Source organism: Peromyscus leucopus, chromosome 1, assembly GCF_004664715.2.
Source record: "Peromyscus leucopus breed LL Stock chromosome 1, UCI_PerLeu_2.1, whole genome shotgun sequence".
Classification (NCBI taxonomy): Eukaryota; Metazoa; Chordata; class Mammalia; order Rodentia; family Cricetidae; genus Peromyscus; species Peromyscus leucopus.
In genome coordinates, this window is record NC_051063.1 from 4,092,386 (window position 1) to 4,102,952 (window position 10,567).

The following is a 10,567-nucleotide window of genomic DNA, read 5'->3' on the forward strand; positions in this document are numbered from 1 at the left end:
GAAATGCTTGCCTTTGCTTTTGTAAGACGGCAGTGAGGAGCACAGAGGATCCTGGGACACTGGTAGTGGCCCCACGATGACTGAGACCCCTTATGTTCAAGCTGGTGAAGCCTTTGGGATCCTGATTCCTTCATGGGACTCTCAAATTCCTGTCTGCTAACCATCTGCTGGTCTACCTAGACACGCTAGTTCTTTAGAATGGCACCAAAGGGACCTTCATCAGCGAGGGACAATGGCCTGGTTGTTCACCGGTGAAACCTGTTGACTTCCCACTTGGTCAGTCCTAGGTTTGTCCAACACCATGTCCCAGGCTGCCAACTAGACTCCCACTGAGTTTCTGTGTCTGAGAGGGCAGAGTAGATGCCATAACAAGCTGCTTGGTCTTCTGTCAGAGATCAGGCCTCAGTTTCAGTTTCCTGAGACTGAACAAGCAGTTTCTTAAAGAGCCACGAACAATGGACAATCAATCTCCAATGTCCCCAACAAGGACCAGGGGAACTGCGGGTACCAGGCCTGAGCTAGCTCCTACAGTCGCTCAAGGAAATAACCAAATAAGGACTATTGGTGAAATTATTAAGGCCACTCCATGTAGTTAAAAGGAAGATTTATTTAGTGGGTGACTTACAAATGAAGGAATAGGTAGATTTCGGGGGTCTGGGGAAGGTGTATCGCAATCCAGTGGTGTTCTCTGGAGCTCTGCTCAGTCAACCTCCACCATCTAGGGTCCAGGAACAGAGAGAGCGCTCGCCCATCCAGGTCTCAGGTCTCCAGACACCTCCCTTGGCCCCGCCTCGTAGGCGTGACAGTTGCCAGAGTCTCAATGGGGGTTGGAACTTCCAGATCCAAGCTGGAATGGCTACCCACTACAAAGGACAGAGCCTGGGACTTGTAAAAAATTGAAAAACTGTAACCCTAGCCAGTCCCTGCTAGCCCTAACCAATCAGGAACGTACTAATATGATTGCTTCTTGCTTAAGCCAGTCATAGATAGGGTGACCTAACTACTTTAGAATTCCTTTAGCTGTGTATAAAAGAGCCTGCAAGCTTCTCTCGGGGTTGCCACTTTGTCTTTGTGTTGGATGTTCGGCCCCAGCATGCTGGTCCTACTCTCGAGATAAATGCTCTTGTTGATTATATAGGTGGTTGGTGGTCTTTTGTGGGACTTCTCCAGAACCCTAACAGTGTCCACTCCTCTTTCTTGCAGACCACTGCAAGTGAATCTAGAATTCCTACCCCTAGGCTCCACAGCCAGACTACCAAACTCAGGTCTCCTCTGTCAGCTCCTCAACTTTGACCTGTTGCAGTATATTTGTTTCACTGTGTAAAGGTGTGTCATTGTGACTGGTTTAATAAAAAGCTGAATAGCCAACAACCAGGCAGGAGAGAACAACTCTGGGAAGGAAAAAGGTAGAGAGACGGCAAGGAGATGTGGAGCAAGTTGAATGTACAGAATGGGAGAGAGGTAAAAGCCACGAGGCAGAATGTAGATGAATAAAAACAGGTTAATTTAAGTTATAAGAGCTAGTTGGGAACAAGCCTAAGCTAAAAGCCAAGCTTTCATAATTAATAATAAGTCTCTGTGTCATTATTTAGGGGCTGGCAGTTGACAGTAGTTTTGCATAGCCTCCTCTGAATGGGTTGGCATCTCCTTGATGACAGACCAAGGCATCTAGAACCCCCATTTCCTCAAGGAGGTGTTTCAGGCCCAGGAGGCTGAGGCCTTTGCTTAGAAGTCATGTTTCTTCTCTTCCGTAACTGAAGCTGCTGGCTGTCACTTCTGCTGATCTGGGCCTCCCTGACTTGGCCAGGGTAGGCCCAGCTGAGCCTGACTAGGTAAAGTAGGCACAGCATGTGGCTAGGTAACAGCTGATACAGCTGATAGTCTGTGACATGAACGTGGTGTGGAGGAACTGTGAACGAGGGCAGCCATAGAGAAGCTGCGCTTGTTGTTAGAGCCGGGACTGCCTAGAACCTCAGTGATTCGGCAAAGATTGGAATGTTGCAAGTCTAGAGCCTCACTGCAGAGTATCTTGAGCTATCTTTAGCCCTCCTAAGTGGCCATTGATTGTACACACCTTTGAATGTGGCCTAACAACCTCGTTAGTGTTAGATAAATCCTTGCAACATACAAACAGACCCCGTAGCTTCCCCCAACTCAAAACTGAAGAATGTCATCATCAGACAACATCTGAGGCCTCTCTCTCTCTCTCTCTCTCTCTCTCTCTCTCTCTCTCTCTCCCTCTCTCTCTCTCTCTTTTACTGTAACTCACTTGTCTCTGCCGTACTCACAAATATACTGGAAAAATCTGATATGACTTTCATTTGTTCTGTTATTATGGAAACTTCACAAAACTACTGCCATGCTGGAATGTCCTTAGGGTAACCTAAGTCTGAACTACCAGTTACCATTCTCATTTGGCTCCATGAGGAAAGATGGGGAGAAGGGTGGGGAAGACTGAGCTTCAAATGCCCATACCTCAATACAGGAACAGAGCTCAGAGAGGCCAAATGGCCTTTAGGAAGCTTCTGGGCTGTGGGTGGATATCCAAGGGGGTCACTGGGAAGGACAGAGTAGAGGCCCGGCCTCCAAGGGCACACAGGTCAAAGTAGGAACTGGACATTCCATAGGTAGGATGACCAGAGGGAAGTTAACAAGCCGAACCCGCTGGAAGTGGAAGGGCTTCTGGCAGGGCTACCGTCTGGGGACAAAGTCCAAGTCCGGAGGGAAGGTGACCAAGCAAACAAACAGCCAAGGTCCAAGCGATGTGGTCTCTGTCGGAGACCATGGCTCCCCAGACACAACCTGGGAAGGTTCCCCAGGCAGGAAGGCCTGAACTACTTTCTTTTTTAATTTAATTTTTTGAGAATTTCATTTATAAATACTATAGGATCATTTCCACTCCTTCCCTACACTGTTTTTTAAATTTTGTATTTAGTGGGAAGGGTGTACAATTTGCAGGAACAGGTTCAGTCCTTCAAGATTGAACTCACATCAACCATCTTTCCAGCCCTGAATTACATTTTTTTTTTTAAGGGAGGCAGGCTTCCATTCACAGTTGTCCTCTATCATTCCAGGCTGTGAATCTCAACCTTTAACATTCCAGAAGGATCTAGACTTTTAAGTCTACATGGCCTCATGAATTTTCAAGAAATGATTTAAGGACATACTCTCTGAATGACAGTTGCTTCATCTAGAACGTACCAGAATCTAGCTGAGTGGTGCTTTTGCAAGTGTCAGAATTTCCTGCACAACTCTCAGGGAATCCCATACTTTTGCAACGTTGGCTGTTCAGTCTGGAGAGTCCTCAGCCCATTATCACCCGACCTTTACCTGTTTCCAGTCCTGAAGTTCTCCCCAGGAACTGACTTGCAGGAACTCGTTTGGACTCTGCTTTCTCACTTGACATTAGTTCATTTGCCCACTCTGGCCACACACTCACCACACATTTGATGATCACATGACGTTCAGTGACTGCCTGGTGTTCCACTGCATACTCTGCTCCACGGTTCACATAATGATCACATGACATTGAGTGATCGCCCTGGTGTTCCATCGAATACTCTGCTCCGCATTTTTAGATGGTGAGTATTTCCCTGAGGAAGCCTCACCTTCTGCCCCTACAAAGTAAAGTGATTTGTGAACTCTGGTGTCCCCTGGACCCTAATGTACCAAATGTCTAAGACTTATTGGATGTGGCGTCCTCAGCAGCTGTAACTGCACAGGGACCATCACTAGAAGGGAAAGAGTCCCACTATCTGCGGAGAAGTCCCCACAAGTGACGGAAGGGCACTTTGTCTTTCTGGTAAAAATATCATGCAAGCCTGGCAGGGTGATCCAGACTTCTTTATTCTTCTCTATTCTCAGTGAAGCTTCTGTGTCCCGTGGGGAAATGGGGAGCCCTCACCCATTCCCTCCTGCTCCTCTCCCTCCCCCCACTTCCTTTCTCCCACAGCAAAACCACAGCCTTCCAGACTGCCCTGCCCCTCCATGACAAAGCAGTTTTGGAGCTCAACCCCTCAGGAGGCGCAGAGTGCTGAGTCACGGTGGAACAACAGCCCTCCACCACAAGGTCTATCCACCCCCACCTCCTCCTCTGGGCCAAGCTAGCATTCCACGGAACAGAGGGGCCTGCCTCTCTTCTGGCCTGCGTTTGCTTTGTGGCTCCTGGCTCTAGGAGGCCACTGTTCAGCTTGTTCTGGGCAGCTAGCCAAACTCCCTCCTCAAAGTCACGAGGAGTAGAGGCAACATGGGGGTGGGGGAAGCAGAAGCCTAGTCAACAAAGGTCCAAAGACCCGGCCATAGCTTCAGAATCTGGAGGCTCGGATACGGCAGTTCTGGTACTCACTGCTTCCAAAAGGTGGGAACCGGACCCCGGAGCAAGGGTGCTCACACACTTCCCATTTCCCTTCAAGCCCTCCTCCTCCCTTAGTGACCTCCCACAGAACACCCTGTTCCTGGTTTGCTGTGCTGTTTACTGTAACTGCCACTGAAGTACTTAACAAGCATGGAGCCCATACTGAGTCACAAAACTTACTTGATGTGGCAGGCTAAACTTCCTTTCAGTGAGTCTAACTTTATACTGCTTCTGTTCACCTGGGAGTCTTGGAGACCCAACACACCCAGTCCAAAACGGAGCTGACCTTTCCAACAGCCTTCCCCCCAAACAGGTGCTTCTCCTGTGTTTCTCTGGTACCATGCAGGGCTATAGCAACCCAGCTGGCCAGGCCTGAAAACTGGGGGGCCTGGTACCCACTCCCCACCTCCCAACCCACACAACATCCAACCATCCACCTCATCCTGTCTTCTCCATAATCTCTCCTCTGCTTTCTGTTTCCTACTCTCATAAAAAAGCATGGCAGCTGTCTCCCAACTGGTACCCGGCCCTCTTGTTTGACTGGAATCCAAACTCCACACACAATGCATTCATTTGTTCAAGGACAAATATCAAGCACCGAATCACAAGCACCTTACAAAGGACTGGGTGTGCTGAAAATGCCTTCCTGCCTGGAGCTTTCAATCTACAGCAGTAGGGAAGTCAACCAAACGGTCCGTCTTAAAAGGAATGATTAATACAGATATCGCATAGCCTGGTGCAGTGATACAATGGAGTCTGGGCACTAGAGAGGCTTAATTAAAGAGGGCCTCTTGAGCTTAGGCTTTCAAGAGTAGCCTAGACAATACAGTGAGATCATCTTTATTTTATTTTATTATTATTATTATTGTTTTTTTTTTTTCTGAGACAAGGTTTCTCTGTGTAGCTTTGCGCCTTTCCTGGAACTCACTTTGTAGACCAGGCTGGCTTCGAACTCACAGATTAAAGGTGTGCGCCACCACTGCCCAGTGAGATCATCTTTAAATAAAAAGAAAGAACGGACTGCAACATGAGTATTTCAGTGGTAGAGTGCCTGGTTATTCTGCCCCAGGTCCTAGGTTCCATCCCCAAGACAGGAAAAATCATGTATTACACAAGTGTACAGAGATGTTTTGGCTCTTAACCTTCATCCTTTCTATAAATACCACCAGCCTAACACACCGTTTCTATGTTAACCTCGTTTAAATATCTTTATCTAAATCCTTTTCGTTTTTAAGCATTTCAAACCTGCCAACTTTTGACAGACTCAAAAGAACATTCCTACTCCAAATTTGGATAATCTTCTTAACAGTTTTCTTAAAACTTTATAGATTTCAACTTTAAGGGTTGTATTTTTGATTCATCTAGAAGGTATTTTTAAATAGAGAATGATTCATTTTTTTTCACATGACAATTGTGTCGACATGATTGGTTAAATCCATTCTTCCCTAATTTGAAAGGCATGGCTTTAACTTATATCCAGTTCCCAAACACATGTGGGTGGGCATAGTTAGATGTTGATCTCCTCTTTCTGGGCAGTACCATACTTTATTGTAATATACGTGTGTGTGTGTGTGTGTGTGTGTGTGTGTGTGTGTGTGTGTGTGTAAAACGATATCTCAAGCAAAGCTTCCCTGACAGCATTTGTTTTCCTCAAATGTTTACCAGCTAGTCCACTGACTCATATGAATTTCAGAATCATACCCTACCATGGAAACACCGCATTTTTCACATTTCGGACTGTGCTGAATTACAGGTTTAGAGCTGACTATCATGATATGGAGGTTCACCGTTCAGGAAGATAGCACCTCCTTATCACAGTAACTGCTTTGTTCTGTCTCATGTTGTTGTTAATATTAGTACTTGGTACTTGGAGTATGTACTGCTGATGTAAGTGAAAATGTTTGATATCATCTCCCCCCACACCACACCATCATTCATCACATTTCCTGACAGTGGCTAAAAACAAATGGATATGGTATCTCCATGTTGCCTGCAGTGTAAAGTTTAATGACTTTTTATGGCACACCAATCTGACTGTATTCTTTCCAGCACTTTCAACATGTACTTTGTTTTCCAGGCCAACAAACATACTTTCCTTAAGGTTCCTGGAACAGGTCAAGCATTTCCACACTTGCGAATAAGCTATTCCTCCACTTTTTTGTTTGTTTTTGTTTTTTGAGTCAGGGTTTCTCTGTTTAGTGAGTCAGGGTTTCTCTGTTTACTTTTGGTGTCTGTCCTGGATTTTGCTCTTGCAGACCAGGCTGGCCTAGAACTCAGAGAGATTCCCCCTGCCTCTGTCTCCTGAGTGCTGGGATTAAAGGCGTGTGCCACCACTGCCCGGCTCAAATTTATACCAGTATCACTGTCTTAGGGTCGTCTTCCTGAAGTTTGACGCTAGGATATTTATTCAGCAGCATACTGTACCTAGAGTACCGCTGAAATCTTGCCTGATTTCAGCAACACACATTTGTTTTCAAAAGAATATATATTATTAGTAATGCAGTATTTCAGTACACTACTTTAAAAGGGGGGGGGTAATCCCAGCTCTCTGGAAACTGGAAGGAGAATCAGCCTGGGTTACATAGTGAGCCCCTGGCCAGTCTGGGCTGTACAGTAACCTTGTTACTGGTCTCAACATGGTAACAGCAAAATGTTTGAAAGTCTGGCTTCCAGCTTCGAGTATCTGGAAAAGCTTCTGCTGGGCTCCCACTCGTGTCAAAAGACCAGACTGAGGGTAGCAGACATAAATGGTAGGGCCTCGCTAGATGCAGTGGTTAACCTCTAGTTCTACTAAGAATTCACACCCATTTTGAAGCTGGGTCACAACTCCAGACACACACAGTTGGCTTGTCCTTCAAGTTTCATGCACCTGTCACCCGCCATTCAGCCTCACCAGCTTTTCTCCAAGGACAAACCAAGGTTACTGAGAAAGATAAAGGAGACCATTTTGAAATAGACACACGCAGGTCGCTTCTCCTTTTCTTTTCTAATCCAGAGACCTCTCTTAATTTTCAAGCATCACCAGGGACTTTCTCAGAACCTAGATCGTTTGGCCCCAAGATTCCTCCATAGAAGGCTGTCCCTGCTTTCAGGAGAAACGCCCGCCCAGCCTTTGTTTTTTCCAACTGTCCAGAGAGCCATGTTTGCTACCAGCAAAAGCCTTGAGTGATTGAGTCAGAATGACGGGGCAGACCCGAATTGCCTCCTCCCTGATAGGCCCCTACTCCTCCTTTACGCTTCTCTGCACAGACTCTGGAAGAGAGAAAGCTGGTCTTTCCTAGTCCAACTTATAACTCGTTCGCCACCTACAGCACCACGCTTCCATTTTCCGATTTGTAAGACGAAGTCACGTATGTCACGATTTAACCACACGTACTGAGCTAAGGATGTCCTATGGGACTTGAAAATCACCCTCCTCGGCACCCTCTGTCCCCATGGATTCCAAGGACCCAGATGCCTCTGCAGTAGGGCTGGAGCCAACTACCGCCCGCCCCGGGGCACAGGAACAGTCTGCTTGTTGCCAGGCACTGCTCTTGGCAGGGAGGATCAGTGCCCATTGCGCAGCCTCACACACATAGATCCTCCCCGCCCGCGCCTGAGGGTCTGGGCAACTCGCCCACCGGAAGAGGCGGGTCTCGGCGGCCCGCGACGCTGATTGGCCAGGACGCGCCTGACGCGGTCTCCCGCTATAAGTACTGCTCGGTGGCCATCTGCGCCAGACGTTCTCGCCCAGAGTCGCCGCGGTTTCCTGCTTCAACAGTGCTTGAACGGAACCCGGCGCTCGACCCTTCCGACCCAGCCGGCTGCTCCGATCCAGAACCCTTTGCAACCTCGTCACCCCGCCGCTCCAGCGTCGCCACCGCGCCTCGCCCAGCCGCTGCCATGACCACCGCGTCTCCCTCGCAAGTGCGCCAGAACTACCACCAGGACTCAGAGGCTGCCATCAACCGCCAGATCAACCTGGAACTGTATGCCTCCTACGTCTATCTGTCTATGGTGAGCGCGGCCTGGCCTTTGGCGGGGCGGGAGTCGGGCGCGGCTTCACCCCGGGGCCACTAGGGGAGCAGATGGGGCACGGGTTGGGGCGTGGCCAGCTGCAGGCCTCCAGCGCCTTTGGGAAAATGGAGTTTGCTCCGGCTCTCTCCCAGGGCAGCCCTGGCGTGGCAAGTCTGAGCTATTAGCCCCTTGTGACTGTTGCATGGACCAGGCGCGTCGTTACACACACCCCTGTTGAGGTCTTAAGGCAGCACAATTGTCAATCCGTCCAATCAAACCTGCAATTAGATGCATTTTTTTTGCCCGCTCCTCTCCGATCACGTGACCTGCAGACTTCTCTGCTTCGGTATGCATCCAGCTCCAATTCCTCTTGAGTATGGCGGGTCTGCTTGGTCATGGTGTCGAATGGCAGCGTTGGGACCCGGCGCAAAGAGGCTTATCTCTTGTGAACTTACCCTGACCCTATCTTAAGCAGCCGTCCCCACCTCTCTGCTCTGCTTATCACAGAGCCTCACTTGTATTGAAACATTATCTCCAGAAATCTTCCCTTCTGCAGGCATCAGCGTCACCCGACCTTGCCCTTCAAGGCATCCAGAGTACTATATCGGTTTTTGCATCCGAGAGTTGTGCTTACTAATAGAAGCAATAGATAGTTGTTGGATAAAGCCCACCATCAGTTGCTGGGCAAGGAAGTTTTCCGTGCACTAATATGTTTCTGAAAAAACAGGTTTGGGGCAGTGTAGAGAGAATCACCCTTTGATTGCCTTGTGATTGTGCAATTTACCCCAAAATAAGTGTGTTCCAAATAGATTTGAGATAGGCCTATGTTAGCTGGTTTTTTACGTGATTTGTGAAGGAGGAGGAGAAAAATGGCTTCCCAGTGCAGGGTACTTTAGCACTCTCCTCAGACGAGTAGGTTTAATTTAAGCCTTGGCTTAAATTTTTTTTACTCGATAGGCGGTAGTGGCGCAGGCGCCCGGGAGACCGAGGCAGGTGGATCTCTGAGTTCGAGGCCAGCCTGGTCTACAGAGTGAGATTCAGGACAGGAACCAAAACTACACAGAGAAACCCTGTCTCAGGGAAAAAAAAATTTTTTTCCCTCTGCACTAATACAGAACCATAGGACATTTGCTGAAGCCAAGTCCCAAAGTCCTCCCCTCCTCCCTGTACTTTAAAAAAGGCCGAGTGGGGTTGCAAATAGCCCTGCCACCTACAGCCCTTCCAGCTGCCTTGCTGTGGGAACCCCATAACACGTCCTCTTTCCACTTCCAGTCTTGCTACTTCGACCGGGATGACGTAGCTCTGAGGAACTTTGCCAAATACTTTCTCCACCAATCTCACGAGGAGAGGGAGCATGCTGAGAAACTGATGAAGCTACAGAACCAACGAGGTGGCCGAATCTTCCTGCAGGATATCAAGGTGAGCAGACGATCTAGGGGTGCCTCACTCAGAAAATGAGGCTACGCTGGGCTTTTGCCCTTGTCCCTTTTTTAGGCCTGTACTGATAACCAGAGTTGGCACACAGCAGTGAGCAAGCATGTTACGGGGGAAAACTTGTCAGAGGAAACTTAGGGCAGAGAATGGTGGTTAGGTGTGAGGTGTGTACTACGGGTTGATTGGCAGAGAGTGCAGATGAATTGACCCAATGTTCTATTCAGAAACCGGACCGTGATGACTGGGAGAACGGGCTGAATGCGATGGAGTGTGCGCTGCACTTGGAGAAGAGTGTGAATCAGTCACTACTGGAACTGCACAAACTGGCTACTGACAAAAACGACCCCCACGTGAGTATGGGAAACACCGGGCATGAATGGAGGTAGTCATTGCCACGGGGCTTGGGAGAGAGCTGGCCAGTGACCTTCTCCCGTGTTCTCTTTCCTACTAGTTGTGTGACTTCATTGAGACCCATTACCTGAACGAGCAGGTGAAATCCATCAAGGAACTGGGTGACCACGTGACCAACCTCCGCAAGATGGGAGCCCTGAAGCTGGCCTGGCAGAATATCTCTTCGACAAGCACACCCTGGGACACGGTGATGAGAGCTGAGCTGACTTCCCAAAGCCACAAGTGACTTGACTGGTCACTGAGGCCGTGCATGCATGTCGGGCTGCCTTTATCTTTTCTAAAAGTCGCACCAAAACATCCGCTTAAGTTCTTTAATTTGTACCATTTCTTCAAATAAAGAATTTTGGTACCCAGCCGCCGTCTTTGAGGTTG

At 48.4% G+C, this 10,567-nt stretch overlaps 1 protein-coding gene across 1 annotated transcript; it reads left to right on the top strand.

Annotated features, from left to right (window-relative positions):
- Positions 1-8,128: 8,128 nt before the first annotated feature.
- On the top strand, positions 8,129-10,519 carry LOC114703439 (ferritin heavy chain). The gene is given in 5 exon segments (XM_028884287.2): positions 8,129-8,350; positions 9,623-9,769; positions 10,009-10,134; positions 10,236-10,323; positions 10,326-10,519. Coding segments are annotated over 5 exon segments (546 nt in total). The 5' UTR covers positions 8,129-8,236; the 3' UTR covers positions 10,397-10,519.
- The last annotated feature ends 48 nt before the right edge of the window (positions 10,520-10,567 follow it).